We start from the raw sequence: 19,281 nt of genomic DNA, 5'->3' as shown, positions 1-19,281 counted from the left end.
TTTTGGCTAACTCCAAGTGGGCTGTCATGTGGCTTTTACTGAGGAGTGGCTTCTGTCTGGCCACTCTACCATAAAGGCCTGATTGGTGGAGTGCTGCAGAGATGGTCGTCCTCTGGAAGGTTCTCCCATCTCCACAGAGGAACTCTGGAGCTCTGTCAGAGTGACCATCGGGTTCCTGGTCACCTCCCTGACCAAGGCCCTTCTCCCCCGATTGCTTTGTTTGGCCGGGTGGCCAGCTCTAGGAAGAGTCTTGGTGGTTCCAAACTTCTTCCATTTAAGAATGATGGAGCCAACTTTGTTCTTGGGGACCTTCAATGCTGCACATTGGTACTCTGACAAAAGTTTGTGCTTTGACACAATCCTGTCTCGGAGCTCTAGGGACAATTCCTTCGACCTCATGGCTTGATTTTTGCTCTGACATGCACTGTCAACTGTTGGGCCTTATATAGACATGTGTGTTCCTTTCCAAATCATGTTGAATCAATTGAATTTACCACAGGTGGACTCCAATCAAGTTGTAGCAACTTTGGAAACAGGATGCACCTGAGCTCAAGTTCGAGTCTCATTGCAAAGTGTCTGAATACTTATGTAAATAAGGTATTTCTGTTATTTAATTTTTATACATTTGCAAACATTTCTAAAAACCTGTTTTCACTTTGTCATTGTGTGGTATTGTGTGTAGATTGATGAGGGGGGAAACTATTTAATCCATTTTAGAATAAGGCTGTAATGTAACAAAATGTGGAAAAACTCAAGGGGTCTGAATACTTTCAGAATGCACCGTATGCGTCATTTGCGTAGCCTACCAGTCAACCATGGCACGTATATGACGTAGCCTATGAATACAATCATAGTGAATAAATACACTCGTAGTGTAAGACAACTGTTGCTTGGGCCGTTTGTTATTGATATATTGAATCTAACCTTGTATCACCCTACATGAAGAGCAATGTCAGAAGTAATTTATGTAAAAAAAAATGGAAAGGTATATCCACAAGTTAAATTGTATCGAGTTGGTTTGCTGTTGACATTGAAAATACAAAAGGCGCAAAGTCTTTTCAAGCCAGAATGTTGAATAAAATGATATTTAAACATACTTTACCCGTTGTCCGTGCTGTTGGTCCTTTTGTCGGTAGGAAGTCGAGATAAAATGTGTTTTATGCTTTTATGACGTTTTTATGTGTATAACATGATGTACAAAAATATATGTGAGCTGTTTTTAAAGGAAATGCAATAACAAAAACTTTTCCAAAACTCTTTTACATTTTTCTATTTTTTTTATGCACCCATGAGCTCTCGTCAGGTGAACTGGGGCGTATTCATTACGCCTATTCTGTTGCAAAACGTTTCTTAAATGGAAGCAAACGAGGAGGGACCTACCTGAATTTGTCCAATATAAATTCATGTTTTTTCTATTTTGCAACTGATTACACTCCTGTTATACCTAAATATCCTGTGTGTGTGTGTACAATATAGGCTATGCAGTGTGTATTCCATTCAAGTTCATTTCTATGAGCAACCATTTCCTTATCATGCTGTCTGGAAAAATTATTTGGGGTGTGATTAAATGTGTTGGCACTTATATCATTTGTCTTTTGAAGGCCATTTTTTCCTCCTGAATATGCAAGATAACATGGGAACAATGCAGAATTGTATATATTTTATTGACTCTTTGAAACATATTTTATTTTCTTTCCCTGGAGAGCATTTACCATCTAGAGTAATTACAAAGTCTCTATTAGGAAAGCAGTTGCACGTGAATGTATGTCGGAATCTGTCTTTTTACATTTGTGCTTCAAATCTCTGGGCTCACAAACACCCGTGATACTACTTTCACAGATTGACGCCTTTGTCCATTCATTCCAGGTGTCCTCCAGCATGGCCGAATGCATGGTTGTTTAGGGCATTACAAGGCATAATAAACTTTCTTTATGCCTTGCTCTTTTTGCAGTTCTTCAAAGCATCGGCCAGGGCAGCCAGTACCATGTCAGCATTGGTCTTCTGGCAGTTGTATCCCATCAGACCCACGCGTATCACCTGGGGTGAAACAAAATGGTGGCCACATCACTGACAGAGCTCACATGATTGCTCAAGACACACCAGTATGCAAAATTACGTTGAAAAGATGTCTTATACAGATGTCAAAGATACGTATTTTCCAGACGTTGAAATCAGGTGCATTTTAGGTGCTGAATGAAAGGGGAACATACATATTTTCCCGGACGTTGAAAATATGTCTTTTACAGACATTGAAAAAATGTGTGATTCTATGGCCAAATTTCAACTGCTATACACTCTCAAGTAAACGTTGTATCACAAAAATAATTTATCATGCCTCTTAATAGAAAATAATAAAAAAGAGGAGCCAACTGAAGACTGCATATGGAGTTGGTTCCCCCTTTGCTGCCATAACAGCCTCCACTATTTTGGGAAGGCTTTCCACTAGATGTTGGAATATTGCTGCAGCCACGAGCATTAGTGAGGTCGGGCACTGATGTTGGCCTATTAGGCCTGGCTCCCAAAGGTGTTTGATGGAGTTGAGATCAGGGCTCTGTGCAGGCCGGCCAGTCAACTTCTTTCACACCCATCTCGGCAAACCATTTCTGTAAGGACCTTGCTTTGTGCATGGGGGCATTGTCATGCTGAAACAGGAAAGGCATTCCCCAAACTGTTGCCTCAAAGTTGGAAGCACAGAATTGTCTGGAATGTCATTGTATGCTGTAGCGTTAAGATTTCCCTTCACTGGAACTAAGGGGCCTAGCCTGAACTATGAAAAACAGCCCCTGACCATTATTCCTCCTTCACCAAACTTAACAGTTGGCACTATGTATTGGGGCAGGTAGCGTTTTCCAGGCATCCATCGGAACTGGTGAAGCGTGATTCATCACTCCATTGAACGTGCTTCCACTGCTCCAGAGTCCAATGGCAGCGAGCTTTACACCACTCCAGCCGATGCTTGGCAATGCGCATGGTGATCTTAGGCTTGTGTGCGGCTGCTCGGCCATGGAAACCCATTTCATGAAGCTCCCGATGGACAGTTCTTGTGCTGACGTTGCTTCCAGAGGCAGTTTGGAACTCGGTAGGGAGTGTTGCAACCAAGGACAGACGATTTTTACTTTACACGCTTCAGCACTCGGCGGTCCCGTTCTGTGAGCTTGTGTGGCCTACCACTTAGCGGCTGAGCTGTTGTTGCTCCTAGATGTTTCCACTTCACAATAACAGCACTTACAGTTGACCGGGGCAGCTCTAGCAGAGCAGAAATTTGACAAACTGACTTGTTGGAAAGGTGGCATCCTATGTCAGTGCCACGTTGAAAGTCACTGAGCTCATCAGTAAGGCTTTTCTACTACCAGTGTTTGTCTATGGAGATTTCATGGATGCATACTCGATTTTATACTCCTGTCAGCAACGGGTGTGGCTGAAACAGCCGAATCCACTAATTTGAAGCGGTGTCCATATACTTTTGTTTAAGTAGTGTATGTATTATTTCTCCTATCCATCACATGCACTTATGTCAGCTTTTTCAAAAGCTTTAACACTGGCAGCGATAATGTTCAGAATAAACCAACAGACCACTTCAACTACAATAACATTCTGAGTAACGGTTGTTGAATGCACTGACTGTAAGTCACGTTGGATAAGAGCGTCTGTTGAATGACCTAAATGTAAAGCAAAACACTTGCAAAGCATGCTGGGTATAACATTTAAAAAAAGTTGTTTTATTGCCGGTGCAGTGAAATGTGTTGTTTTTTACAGGGTCAGCCATAGTAGTACAGCGTCAGGAGTTAAGTGCCTTGCTTAAGGACCCATTGACAGATGTTTCACCTTGACAGCTTGACAGCAATTCAAACCAGCAATCTTTCGGTTAGTGGCCCAACGCTCTAACCGCTAGGCTACCTGTTGTCTCTTATTATTCTAATGAGCTCCGCCCCCAAACAAGTACACATTTGGTCAGTGCGGACCTGATCCAAATCAGAACAAATCATAGACGTCTAGGCTATGTTTCACAAGTTTGAACGTCATCATTTAGTACAGTAGAACACAGTATGGTATGGTACAGGACAGTAAAGTTTTATTCAGTAGAGTACAGTTTAGTTCAGTAGAGTTAATTAGAGTAAAGTAGGGTACAATACAGTACACTGTATTGTACTGCACTCTACTGTACTATACTTTTCTTTACTGTACTGTAATTTACTGTACTCTGCTGTTCTGTACTGTGCTGTCCAAACTTGTGATACATAAATGTCTATGATTAGTTCAGATCTGAACCAATTATAGATATAGTCTATGTTTGGGCTAATCAAGGCCTGTCCGGATGTCTGTGGACGTTGAAATCAAGGCCGGTCCGGACCAAAAAAAGATGGAGGACCAAAACAGGAGGTCCAAAAGACGTCGCCTGATGTCAAATGCTTAGTGGGACAGCCTTGACAACAACAAGGTACTTTCTTCCCTACATTGGTTGTCTAACCATCCGATTGGTTCTACAGACAGGGTTTCAGCTCCCATATCAAATGCAATGGTTAATAAACATATTCATGTTCGTAGTTATGTATAGGCAATTAGCTAGAACTTTAACATTCCCTTTACACTCACCATGCCAGTGGAGGGCCCCAGGCCCCCAGTGATCTCCATATTGTGGTGCTTCATCATGTACTGCAGCATCTCTCTCCAGTTGTAGCCCTCAGGAATGGCAATGGTGGTGACGGAGGGCAGCCTAAGGTCCTGCATGGAGAAAATACCACGGTCCCACATTTAGACACACCTCTGTGAAATTCAAGACCAAGGAATTACACCAGCCTTGAAATTGGAGGGTGTTAAAAAAAGTGACACTATTATTGTAGAATGTAAATTGTTTGTTGACAATCTGTCTGAAATGGCACTCTATTCCACACTGCACTACTTCATATGAAAATAGCATCTGGACAAAAGTAGTGCGTACGGAATAGGGAATAGGGTGCGATTTCAGATGCATGTCTTTTACCTTGTTCTGGATGAATAGCTTGAGCCCCATGTCTTCCAGGCCCTTCCAGAGGTACCCTGCCACCTCCCTGTGGTGCCTCCAGGACTCCTCCAACCCCTATGGGAAGACAAAGACTAGGTACTGATGGGACAGGCACAGTAAGCCTGAAACTGGTCCGAAACTGCTAGTAAATACTTTTTTCTGATTTATTTAGAGAATTAGAAGCAATGTTCAAAGTAATCAGCAAATAGGACTGCATCATAATAAACATAAACATGGTTTATTCATTAAGGTTATTATTCCATTATGGAGGGCTCAGTGAATCATATGTGCTTACCGTAAAAAATGTATTAATAGCCTGCCGTTTATTTGCTTAAATCACTGAACACAACAGGCGCTTTGTAGAGACAGGCTTCTATTTGAGCTAGGTATCTATTTCCTTAATGCACACAGCTTTTGCTCATTTGCATAGTTAATTGTTTAATCCCAGCATTCACTTCCAACATTTTAATACATTTCTTAATTTCCTGTACTGTGTTATCATTTACATACTTAAACTCAGCAAGAAAATAAACGTCCCTTTTTCAGGACCCTGCCTTTCAAAGATAATTCATAAAAATCCAAATAACTTCACAGATCTTCATTGTAAAGGGTTGAAACACTGTTTCCCATGCTTGTTCAATGAACCATAAACAACTAATGAACATGCACCTGTGAAACGGTCGTTATGACACTAACAGCTTACAGATGGTAGGCAATTAAGGTCACAGTTATGAAAACGTAGGACACTATAGAGGCCTTTCTACTGACTCTGAAAAACACCAAAAGAAAGATGCCCAGGGTCCCTGCTCATCTGCGTGGACGTGCCTTAGGCATGCTGCAAGGAGGCATGAGGACTGCAGATGTGGCCAGGGCAATAAATTGCAAAGTCCGTACTGTGAGACGCCTAAGACAGCACTACAGGGAGACAGGACGGACAGCTGATCGTCCTCGCAGTGACAGACCACGTGTAACAACACCTACACAGGATCGGTACATCCGAACATCCCACCTGCGGGACAGGTACAGGAGGGCAACAACAACTGCCCGAGTTACACCAGGAACGGCCAATCCCTCCATCAGTGCTCAGACTGTCCGCAATAGGCTGGGAGAGGCTGGACTGAGGGCTTGTAGGCCTGAGGTAAGGCAGGTCCTCACCAGACATAACTGGCAACAAGTCGGCTATGGGCACAAACCCACCGTCGCTGGACCAGACAGGACTGGCAAAATGTGCTCTTCACTGACAAGTTGCGGTTTTGTCCCACCAGGGGTGATGGCGGATTCGCGTTTATCTTCTAAGGAATGAGCGTTACACCGAAGCCTGTACTCTGGAGTGGGATCGATTTGGAGGTGGAGGGTCCGTCATGGTCTGGGGCGGTGTGTCACGGCATCATCGGACTGAGCTTGTCGTCATTGCAGGCAATCTCAACGCTATGCGTTACAGGGAAGACATCCTCGTCCCTCATGTGGTACCCTTCCTGTAGGCTCATCCTGACATGACCCTCCAGCATGACAATGCCACCAGCCATACTGCTCGTTCTGTGCGTGATTTCCTGCAAGACAGGAATGTCAGTGTTCTGCCATGGCCTGCGAAGAGCCCGGATCTCAATCCCATTGAGCTCGTCTGGGACCTGTTGGATCGGAGGGTGAGGGCTAGGGCCATTCCCCCTAGAAATGTTCGGGAACTTGCAGGCGCCTTGGTGGTAGAGTGGGGTGACATTTCACAGCATGAACTAGCAAATCTGGCGCAGTCCATGAGGAGGAGATGCACTGCAGCACTTAATGCAGCTGGTGGCCACACCAGATACTGACTGTTACTTTTGATTTTGACCCCCTCTTTGTTCAGGGACACATTATTCCATTTCTGTTAGTCACATGTCTGTGGAACTTGTTCAATTTATGTCTCAGTTGTTGAATCTTATGTTCATACAAGTATATACACACGTTAAGTTTGCTGCAAATAAATGCAGTTGACAGTGAGAGGACGTTTCTTTTTTTGCTGAGTTTATTGTGTCTTAGTATGCTTCTATAAAAAAATAAAAACCCTTGACAATAATTATTCTCCTCTTTGACTGTGCATTTGTCAGTTCTTACTTTTGCCACTAGAGGGCAACCAGACGATGTCTGGGGGCTTGTACTCCCGAAGTTGATTGTTTTTGTGCTTGCCAGTTAGCTAGCAGTTCTCAGTTGTTAGCAGCCAATGGCTGGCCGTTTCTTATTGGCGATAAAAACGGATGATTGCCTTAATTTTTTGGAGTCATTACTGAATTATTCAATGTAACAAATTAAACCTTGTAAACAATACATAGTAATTCATGATAACCTCCTAAACAAATCATTTGGACCCAGCGTTTATTTGAAGCAGGCATTTATTTACTGAAATGTGTGCCATTGCCCAGCTATTAAAAGGGACAGGCGGCTATTTGAGACTCAGCATTTAATTTAAGTTTTACGGTAGTCCAGGTTTACAAGCCTATGAAGAACATGTTGCACGAAACAAATCTTCTGGTCAAGCTAATTTACACAGAGCTCAGAGGAGAGACCATACAGCTGCACAGGTCCCTAACTCAAGTCTGCAGGCCATTAACATGGACAGGGCCAAGGCAGACCTTCTGAACCGACCCATTCACATGGAGGTCATAGGGGAGAGCAAGCAAGAACCCCTAGCATACAGGACAGCGGTGAACATGACAACCTAACATCTTAAAGAGGTCAAATGGCATAACTGCCATTCTAGTCAAACAGAATCTTTGCCACAGAAGATCACTGTGTTTGTTGAAGATCCCATGCAGTACAGATCTTCATCAGATCATTTGAACATGTCAATGTCAGCATATGGCGGCTCATGACAGAGGCTACCCAAGAGCTAAGAAACTGCTCAAAGAGAATTTTGGTAATGAATATCAGATAGCGTCTGCATTAATGGAAGAGGCCCTTGGCTGGTTAACCGTCAAGGCTGAAGGCCCCAAAGCACAGCAGGCCTTTGCTTTATATCTCAGAAGGTGCTGAAATGCTATGGAGGAAATAGATTACATGCAGGAACGGGATCTTGCATCCAGCATGATAGTACTTGTCATGAAACTTCCACACAAGCTAAGAGAAAGGTGGAGGTCCACTGCCTGTGAGCTACAATAGCGACGGAGCAGCTGGGCAAAATGCAGTGACCTAGTTCAGTTCATTAAAAAACAAGTCAAGACACAATATTTACTGACCCTGTGTTTGGTAACATCCAAGACTCAAGTGTCAACCGTGACAGAGGTAACATCAAATACAACCTTGCTAAACCCATAGACCACAAGTACACCTTTGCCACCAGTGTAGCAACCGCTGAGTCAGGGTTCAAGCAACAACCCCAACAGACTCAGGTGAATTGTAGCTCATAAACCCCATGTTAATCTGTCTGTCTGTACTGCAGTGGTGGTCACACTGCAACTGTGTCCATTACTAAAGGAGAAGTTGAGCAGGGAGAAGATACCTTTTCTAAAGGAGAAAGGCATCTGCTTTTGTTGTCTGACAAAGGGTCACATGAGCAGAGACTGTAGTAGGCGTCTCATATGTGTGCAACTAAGTCCACCTTCATATGCTTCATCTATCCATCATACCGGTTCATGTGAAATCCAGCAAAGGAAACAAGGTATTGCTAACATATGCCTTCTTAGACCCAGGTAGCTCAGCAACATTCTGCACCGACAAGCTGGCTCAGCAGCTGAACGTTACAGGAACAAGAAGGAACGTCCTGCTGCGTACCATGGGTCAGGAAAGGCCTGTCAAAGGTGAGTCGGCTTGACACCAACAAGTTCATTAAACTACCTGAAGTTTACACTCACAAAAACCTACCAGTGACAAAAGAAATCATTCCCAGACAAGATGAGATGTCCAAGTGACCATATCAGGGAGAGGTTAAGCTGTCACATGCATGCTGACATTAGATTGCTAATAGGAACAAACGCATCACAAGTAATGGAGCCCTGGCAGGTAATCCATAGTCAAGTAGAAGGCCCGTATGCTGTCAAGACCCTACTAGGATTGGGTGGTAAGCTGTCCACTTAGAGAATGCAGTGACCAACGTGACACACAGGTACCGGTCGCTGCCAATAGGATCTCCTTGATCGACCTGCAGGACCCGACTAGCCACTGTGACACTGATTTCGGTGAGAAGGTGGAGAAGTTTGAAAGGTCACAGCGAGTTTGCCATCTGAGGTGGTGAAGCAGAGTGCATCAGCTAAAGCGACACATGATGTCATACCCCATGTCATACACCCACTCATTTTGGTTCTTTCCTAAACAGGTGTAGATAATGGTTGTTGCCTCACGTTACATACAATAAGGGGCCGGTAAGTAAGAGCCAAATAGCAGGTTTTGTTATTTGTATAAATTCGATTTATATTATTGTTTATATGCCATTCTGATTGTTTGTCATATTGTTTGACTGATCTTAATCACTTGTAAGTGTCTATGCCTCCCTCTGCAGGCTGGAGATGGCTTAAATAGTCATGGGCGCAGAGGCCTGCTGGGAATAGCTGGCTTGTCTTTTGACCGTGCTTCCTTTGTCTTCGTGATATTGTTCGATTGTTTGATCCAAGAATTCTTAAGTTATAGCTTAAATATCGTCTTTTGATTTCCTTTTTGCAACATTTTGTAGCCAAGATATGGAATAAATTTAACTTTATTTTTTACAGTAAACGACCTGTGGACATTCGATTTTTGGATTCATGGACTACACACGGCAGGAACAAATAGTCAGCTCATTCTCCACTGTGTAAGAAAAAGAAAATATGGTTTTAAAATGGTTACAAATAGCCACTACACCTTCTCAGCAAGAATAGCAAGACTTTCCCTCAGGGAAAAGAACCCAGACACTGGTCCTGTGTGGTGGTATCTGAAACGGAGCAAAATGAAAGATTGTTATTTATTTATTTATTATTATTTCACCTGGTTAGGATGGGAGATTTTCTCACAACAAAGTACTGTTCGTTGAGAATACTGTAGACTTACAGTCTGGCTGGCTGGCCATCATTTCCCCAATAGTTAGACAAGTGGGCCATGTCAAAGAGGTAGGACACTGGTTTTGTTTTCCTGTTGAACATCTTTTGGCTGTATGGGGGGGTTTCAAGAGGGAGTGTGTAAAGTCCACATTTCTCAAAATTCAAACATTCATTTGGTCTCCGTTCAATCATTCCCCCTCGTTCTTCCCTCTCTCACACACACACACACACACACAACACACACACACACCACACACACCACACACACCACACACACACACACACACCACACTCACATGCCTCTTTCATTGAAGGAGATGGGTGCTGTGCCAGGGGGTGCATTCAATGCCTTTTGAGAGCCAGTGTACAGGATGTCAATATCTACAAAGACAAGAAAACGATGACATCATACACCCATACACAAAGACAGACAGACTGAAAATGACATAGGTGTCTGAAGCTGACTTACTCTGCTGGTCCATGAAAATAGGCGACGCCCCAAGAGACGCGACAGTATCTACAAGAAACAGGGTATTGTGTCTGAGGAGAGAGACGAGAGAGGAATTTAGGCCTTGAATTTGAAGCCGCTGTCATCATTGTGTGAACTGAGAGAAATACAGTGGAGATATACTGCAGTATGTTTTGAGGTGGAGCGGAGTCTCACTTGCGGCAGAGGTCTCCAATGCCGTCGACGGGGTGGGCGAGGCCAGCAGAGGACTCTCCATGTGTGAGGAAGAACAGAACAGGCTTGTGTTTGGCCAGGGCCTATCGATAGACAGGAGATAGGCAGTCAGATAAACAAAATACTTTTGGCACGAATAGTTACCCAAGCCCTTGTCATGTTGACTATATGAACTTAATATATAGGCTATATGACTGCAATCAGGGCAGGCTCTGGCCTTTTGGGGGCCATAAGTGAGATTTGGTTGGGGGCCACCCCACCAAGTGGATACATTTTGTTTGTGGCCCCCTCTCTTGAAGGCGGAGAGAAAATATATGAATAGAATATGTTTCTAAACACTTCCACATTCATGTGGATGCTACTATGATTACGGATTGTCCTGAATTAATCATGAGTAATGATGAGTGAGAAAGTTACAGATGCACAAATATCATACCCCCAAGACACCTCTCACCATTACAATAACAGGATTTTTTGGGAGGGTATGACATTTATGCCTCCGTAACTTCTCACTCATCATTATCCACGATTCATTCAGGATTATCTGTAATCATGGTAGCATCCACATTAATGTAGAAGTATTTAGAAACATATTATATTCTTATTTACAATAACAGTGACTCCAAAATGACAGAAAACATTATTTACCATTAATTTCTATTGGGTACAAAATGATCTGAAACAACCAAAACAAACAGCAATTGCATCCAACATGTTTGTAGAGTTATAATCTTGATGTAATCATTGTGTGCTAGGAATATGGGACCAAATACAACAGTTTTGACTACTTTAATACACACAAGTGTAATTTCTACAGTGGTGGAAAAAGTACACAATTGTCATACTTGAGTAAAAGTAAAGATACCTTAACAGAAAATGACTTAAGTAAAAGTGAAAGTCACCAAGTAAAATTTTACTTGAGTAAAAGTCTAGAAGTATTTGGTTTTAAATATACTTACACTACCGTTCAAAAGTTTGGGGTCACTTAGAAATGTTCTTGTTTTTGAAAGAAAAGCAAATTTTTTGTCCATTAAAATATCATCAAATTGATCAGAAATAAAGTGTAGACATTGTTAATGTTGTAAAGGACTATTGTAGCTGGAAACGGCTGATTTTTATGGAATATCTACATAGGTGTACAGGGGCCCATTATCAGCAACCATCACTCCTGTGTTCCAATTGCACGTTGTGTTAGCTAATCCAAGTTTATCATTTAAAAGGCTAATTGATCATTAGAAAACCCTTTTGCAATTATGTTAGCACAGCTGAAAACTGTTGTTCTGATTAAAGAAGCAAATAAACTGGCCTTCTTTAGACTAGTTGAGTATCTGGACCATCAGCATCTGTGAGTTCAATTACAGGCTCAAAATGGCCAGAAACAAAGACCTTTCTTCTGAAACTCGTCAGTCTATTCTTGTTCTCAGAAATGAAGGCTATTCCATGCGAGAAATTGCCAAGAAACTGAAGATCTCGTACAACGCTGTCTACTACTCGCTTCACAGAACAGCACAAACTGGTTCTAAACAGAATAGAAAGATGAGTGGGAGGCCTCGGTGCACAACTGAGCAAGAGGACAAGTACATTTAGAGTGTCTAATTTGAGAAACAGACGCCTCACAAGTACTCAACTGGCAGCTTATTAAATAGTACCCGCAAAATACCAGTCTCAACGTCAACAGTGAAGAGGCAAATCCTGGATGCTGGCTTTCTAGGCAGAGTTGCAAAGAAAAAGCCATATCTCAGATTGGCCAAGAAAAATAAAAGATCAAAATAGGCAAAAGAACACAGACACTGGACAGAGAAAGATTGGGGAAAAAGTGTTATGGACAGACGAATCCAAGTTTGAGTTGTTCGGATCACAAAGAAGAACATTTGTGAGACGCAGACAAAATAAAAAGATGCTGGACGAGTGATTGACGCCATCTGTCAAGCATGGTGGAGGCAATGTGATGGTCTGGGGGTGCTTTGGTGGTGGTAAGTGGGAGATTTGTACAGGGTAAAAGGGATCTTGAAGAAGGAAGGCTATCACTCCATTTTGCAACGCCATGCCATACTCTGTGGATGGCACTTAATTGGAGCCAATTTCCTCCTACAACAGGACAATGACCSAAAGCACAGCTCCAAACTATGTAAGAACTATTTAGGGAAGAAGCAGTCAGCTGGTATTCTGTCTATAATGGAGTGGCCAGCACAGTCACTGGATCTCAACCCTATTGATCTGTTGTGGGAGCAGCTTGACCGTATGGTACGTAAGAAGTGCCCATCAAGCATATCCAATTTGTGGGTGGTGCTTCAGGAAGCAAGGGGTGAAATCTCTTCACATTACCTCAGCAAATTGACAATTAGAATGCCAAAGGTCTGCAAGGCTGTAATTGCTGCAAATTGAGGATTCTTTGACAAAAGCAAAGTTTGAAGGACACAATTATTATTTCAATTAAAAATCATTATTTACAATCTTGTCAACGTCTTGACTATATTTCCTATTCATTTTGTATGTTCCATGTATGTTTTCATGGAAAACAAGGACATTTCTAAGTGACGCCAAACTTTTGAACAGTAGTGTAAGTATCAAATGTAAATGTATTTGCTAAAATATACTTAAGTATCAAAAGTAAAATTATAAATCGTATCAAATTCCTTATATTAAGCTAACAAGATGGCGCTCATTTTTTTGTGGATAGCCAGGGCCACGCTCCAACACTCAAACATACGAAAAAAGCATGTGTGTTTAGTGAGTCAGCCAGATCAGAGGCAGTAGTGATGACCACTTCTCTTGATAAGTGCATGAATTGGACCATTTTCCTGTCCTGCTAAAGCATTCAAAATGCAATAAGTACTTTTGGGTATCAGGGGAAATGTATGGAGTAAAAAGTACATTATTTTCTTTTGGAGTGAAGTAAAAGTAAAAGTTAAAAAATATATAAATATTACAGTACAGATACCCCCCAAAACGACTTAAGTAGTACCCTAAAGTATTTTTTCTTAAGTACTTTACACCACTGAATATCTAAATGGTTCATCCAATATTGAAGAAAATACCCTTAAATTAAAGCTGCCAGTCATTGTAACATTTCAAATTCAGTGCTGGAGTACAATCCCCCCCCCCCCCATACCTGGTCACAGGTAAGGGTTGGTGACCTTGAAGTTGCCGAGGAGCCTGTATTGAAACCTGTATTGAACAATCTCTATGTGAATGCTACTTTGGGAGGCCTAATGCATTAACAAACAATTACCTTTTCAATTTCTTCATTGCTGAAAACTCCACCCGGTGCTTTTACCATGATGTGAACATTGGCACCTGGAATAAAGCCAGATGAAAGTCTAATATCCGGACAAAACAGATGTATACAAGACCAGAAACAATGTTCTCAAATTACATTAACTCGCAAACACTGGTCTTGTTTCGAGACCGCTGAACTCGTGAGTAAAACCGTGCGTAAAACATACCCATTCTCTCGGCGATTTCAGCCACTCGCTCTCCCCATATTCCATTGACAGCCACGAGCACGCTCTCCCCGGGTTCTACCGTGTTGAAGACGGCGCACTCCATGGCTGCGTGTCCCGAGCCGCTCATCGCTATCGTCATGTTGTTCTGTGTCTGAAAAGCGTACTGGATCCCCTTCTTGATGTCGTTCATGATCTACAAGCAACGCGTCAAATTGTTGAATGAAACAGTTGTAGTTCTAGGCCTACATAGATTAATCTTTTGTCAAATATTGATAGATCAGTTGTGAAGGGTAAAATGTGTCAAAATGCTTATTTGACGCATTCACAATTACGCATGAGACTTGTTTTGATAATTCCACAAATTGTGAAAAAAAAAAAAAATATATTTTATTTCACATCTCAATTTATAAATAACAAATAATATCCTAAACGTGTTCCTTCATATTGACCATGAATTTAAAAGCGCACTGAGTAGTCTATAAATAACAGAACTGCTGGATAAAGAAACCCCTATGGCGGTGCCATGAAGTAAAAAATAGTTATCAAACAATGAACTTATCAGCAATAGGGGTTACACATTTACCTCGTACATTTCTGGGTGCAAATGGCCGATAATTCCCCTACCACCTGCGGCTAAAACGCGGGGCGGCACGTTGGACGGTCCTGGTCCGAACAGGTAGCGGAAAGGAACCTCGAGCGGCCGGAGGATGCACTCCGGGGGCGGGATGGTCACCGAGGACATGGCACGGTCAAGGCGGCGGTGTAGAGGCGCGCTCATCGGGAGCAGCGATACCTCCACAGCCGCCTTTTGCGCCAGCAGCGCTCCCCTGCGAAACAAAGTCCGCTGCATCATCGTTAGCTCCTCGCTCCGGTGTTTACGACGACTGTGACTTGCACTGACAGACAGAGGGACTGGAGTTGACTTCGGGTTTTGGTGAAGATTTAAAACAACAGGTCTTTGACCTCTTGGGCACCGAGCGTTGTGCGTCACGTCATGGACAAAACTGCACAGAGGTGGAATTGGCTCAAGTGTTCTATATTATATTGTCAACCATCAACTGTTAAAGATTGTTCACTTTTACATACTTTTTAACATTATCGACGAATTATTAATGAGAGCATGTGATTATCATGACCATATTCATCTGAAGGCATGTGTTTCCTAGTTTGAATGGATGAAGTTGTAGAGGGGGTTTATACTATTACCAATATTTGCTCATTTGTTAAGAGGCAATGTAATGTCTTTATTGGTAATTAGAGGATATTTTATATGTGAAATGTTTTCTCCTAGGTCATGACATTAGGAGTTAGGCCTACCTGAACGTTTTCTCAAACACCTGTTATATGGAATATTTTGGGAACTAATTTTTGCTATACAATGTTCACTAAATATCCACTTATCAATTGAAACGTTAATTAAGAAGCATAATTACATTTATTTCAAATACGCATAGTATAAATAACTAGCTTGTCTATCATGAGAGAAGTGAAGACTTGCACTTGGCACAGTTTGGAAATAGGCATGCTTGGATCCAGTTGAGTTTGGTTTTGAGTTGTTGCAGGAGGTGCATGCTCTGTTGATCTTCCCCACCCCCTTGTGCTGCATTCGCTCGGGATTTTAGAGGAGTCTACCCTTTTAAAGTGAGAGGATTGGCTGAACAGAGGACAAACAAAGAGGCATGTGCCTACACACACATGCGATAGAGAGAGTGCACATTCACTTTCATGTGTACCAAATTAAATCAATATTTCACTCGTCTGTCTAGAGCCCTTTCCTCGAAAAGTGAGTTAACACAGGCTTTTGTGGTTAATGGATCATTATTTAAAATGGAATCTGAGTTGGCCATAATTGAAAAACAACTCACAGTAACATTTCCCACTGATTCCTGTGTCAAGAAAAAGTAATAGAACAACTTCATACAGCTCATACTCAAAATCAAATGTGTTAATTCATTCATTCATTCATTGTATAAAAGCAGAGGCTTGCTAGCTGTAACCAGCTCTTTCAGTGAAGCAAATCTCAACGTCACAGAGAGAACTTTCTTTGGTTCCAAGAAGCACGCGTTCTATACTGTAAAAGTCATGGCTACTCAAACTTTTTGAGGAAACCGATTACCTAAAAAAAAGTTAAGAAACCTAAAAAACTAAATACAGCAGTGCTACCTTCATATGAGTAATACAAATGCAGTTTTTTTGAGTACACTGTACTTAAATGTAATGTCCCCACTAAGCCACACCTCAAATAATTTCCCAGTGTACCTTGTCTTTTCGATTGAATTGTAGAGTTACTACCCATGATTGTATTTGTTAGTGACAGAGACATGGTTGTTGAATTCCTTCATTGTCATTCTTGTGGCCTACATTAAGTGAGTTCCTGGCTGAATACTATTATCATACTTGAACCATTACATATATCATAAGGCCTTATACATTGGCCTGAAACTCGTTGTTTTACAGGCCACATCAGGCCTGCAAGAAAGGTTGCAAATCTCTGTAAATACTTTTCCAGTAATCTTCCAACCAGGGTTTCTGGAAAACTTACTAGAATTCTGAAACCCGAACTGTTCACATTACGTTGGCTTGGAAAGTGATGAGCAATTCCTATTGGAATCTAGCCAGCATTAGGCTATCCAACAGTTGACATTTGTATTCACCCGCAACCTGCATTCATAATGACTGCCAAGGTTAAGAAGAGTAGGCAAAAACTACCTAAGACATTTAAACGGGAACAACCATTTCAGTAACAGGTGCAAAACTGCAATGATTGGATTAGTTTAGAAACAATGATATATTTTTTTATAGCATAACATTTAATCAATCAATCAATGTACATGCAAAAACACAGAAATTAAAAACAATTTTTAAAAAAGCTATCTGCAGTAGAGCATGCTGGGAAAAAAGGTCATTTGTTATCACAACTTACAAAAATAGAGTTGGTGTGACTTACATTTACACTAAACAAAAATATAAACGCAGCATGCAACACTTTCAGACTTTACTGAGTTAAACTGAGTTACAGTTCAAAGAAGGAAATCAGTCAATTGAAATAAATTAAGCCCTAATTTATTGTTTCACATGACTAAGCAGGGGTGCAGCCATGGGTGGGTAGGCCCACCCACATAGGCCCACCCACTTGGGAGCCAGGTCCAGCCAATCAGAATGCGTTTTTTCCAACAAAAGGGCCCCCTGGGTTGTGGGGCCGGTTGAATGTACTGCCAAATTCTCTAAAATGGTATTGGAGGTGGCTTATGGTAGAGAAATTAACATTCAATTCTCTGATAGCCCTGTTGGACATTCCTGCAGTCAGCATGCCAATTGCACACTCCCTTAAAACTTGAGACAGCTGTGGCATTGTGTTGTGTGACAAAACTGCACATTTTAGAGTGGCCTTTTATTGTCCCCAGCACAAGGTGCCCCTGTGTAATGATCATGCTGTTTAATCAGCTTCTTGATAACCCACACCTGTCAGGTGGATGAATTATCTTGGCAAAGGAGAAATACTCACTAACAGGGATGTAAACAATTTTGTGCACAAAATTTGAGATTATGTGCGTATGGAACATTTCTGCGATCTTTTATTTCAGCTCATGAACACAGCTCAGGACCAACACTTTACATGTTGCGTTTATATTTATTTTTAGTATAGATTTGAGTCAGTATCACATAACTATTTTAAGTAATAATGACTTTTCATTGACTTTGAGTACAGTGAAGTCATTCAGGATGGGAGTTTTGACCAACTTGTCAACTTAAAGGAGTTCAAGGAAAGAAGGAGTAAGTTAAATGAAAGGAGTTACTTGAAGGAGTACTATAATATACATTTGATTCACACCATAAATTGATCGATTGAATGAGAATCCAATGTGATAGCCAGAACTCTATTTTGAGAAATCCATGCAGAAACACATTATAACAATAACACAGTATAACAATTGTGAATGAATGTGTAGTGGACAGGATTAATAATTTAGAATTTTCCTCGCTTGATGAAACAAAGCTGTGAGTTTCTCGAAGTAGGGGGCAGTTCAATTGGCTTCAAGTTTGTCGAGTCTGGTTTAGCTATTATGTTACAACAGGATCTTGAACAATCCGTGTGCCTCCATCTGATGTCCCACGTGGTCAATAATTAGACAGACTGTTTATCTCTGTGGCCTTTGCGCTAGAGAGAGAGAGAGAGAGCACGAGAGAGAGAGAGAGAGAGAGAGAATGGGGTGAGAGGAAGAGAGAGAGAGAGAGAGAGAGAGAGAGAGAGAGAGAGAGAGAGAGAGAGAGAGAGAGAGAGAGAGAGGAGAGAATGAGTTGTGTCTAATATTAAGGAGGTCTCTGTATTGCTCGCCTGAGGTAGAGTACCTCATGATAAGCTGTAGACCACACCATCTACCAAGAGAGTTTTCATCTATATTTTTCGTGGCCATCTATTTAGCACCACAAACCGATGCTGGCACTAAGACCGCACTCAATTAGCTGTATAAGGCCATAAGCAAACAAGAAAATACTCATCCAGAAGCGGTGCTCCTAGTTGCCGGGGACTTGAATGCAGGCAAACTTAAATTCATTTAACCTAAATTCTACCAGCATGTCACGTGCAACCAGAGAAAAAAATAACTCTAGACCACATTTACTCCACACACAGAGACGCATACAAAGCTCGCCCTCCATTTGGAAAATCTGACCATAATTCTATCCTCCTGATTCCTGCTTACAAGCAAAAACTAAAACAGGAAGTATCAGTGACTCGCTCAATATGGAAGTCATCAGATTACGTGGATACTACGCTACAGGACTGTTTTGCTAGCACAGACTGGAATATGTTCTGGGATTCATCCAATGGCATTGAGGAGTATACCAACTCAGTCACCAGCTTCATCAATAAGTGCATCAACAACATCGTCCCCACAGTGACCGTACGTACATATCCCAACCAGAAGCCATGGATTACAGGCAACTTCCACACCGAACTAGAGGCTAGAGCTGCCACTTTCAAGGAGCGGGACACTAATCCGGACGCTTATAAGAAATCCCGCTATCCCCTCAGACTAACAATTAAACAGGCAAAGCATCAATACAGGACTAAGATTGAATCCTACTACACCGGCTCTGATGCTCGTCAGATGTGTCAGGGCTTGCAAACTATTATGAACTATAAAGGGAAACACAGCCGCGAGCTGC

The 19,281-nt window shown here is 41.9% G+C and overlaps 1 protein-coding gene across 1 annotated transcript; it reads right to left on the bottom strand.

Moving 5' to 3' along the window:
• Positions 1 to 1,645: 1,645 nt before the first annotated feature.
• On the bottom strand, positions 1,646 to 15,371 carry agxtb (alanine--glyoxylate and serine--pyruvate aminotransferase b). The gene is made up of 11 exons (XM_023977279.2): positions 14,696 to 15,371; positions 14,113 to 14,305; positions 13,899 to 13,963; positions 10,649 to 10,749; positions 10,454 to 10,524; positions 10,281 to 10,365; positions 9,995 to 10,093; positions 9,809 to 9,878; positions 4,982 to 5,077; positions 4,594 to 4,722; positions 1,646 to 2,037 (listed from the first exon to the last, which is right to left on the bottom strand). The coding sequence occupies exons 1-11, from the start codon at positions 14,963 to 14,965 to the stop codon at positions 1,930 to 1,932; spliced, it is 1,287 nt and encodes a 428-aa protein (XP_023833047.1). The 5' UTR covers positions 14,966 to 15,371; the 3' UTR covers positions 1,646 to 1,929.
• Positions 15,372 to 19,281: the final 3,910 nt, after the last annotated feature.

This window comes from Salvelinus sp. IW2-2015, linkage group LG32 (assembly GCF_002910315.2).
Source record: "Salvelinus sp. IW2-2015 linkage group LG32, ASM291031v2, whole genome shotgun sequence".
NCBI classification, from domain to species: domain Eukaryota; kingdom Metazoa; phylum Chordata; class Actinopteri; order Salmoniformes; family Salmonidae; genus Salvelinus; species Salvelinus sp. IW2-2015.
The sequence above is the reverse complement of the archived record's forward strand: the minus strand, read 5'-3'. Positions and strand labels throughout refer to the sequence as shown.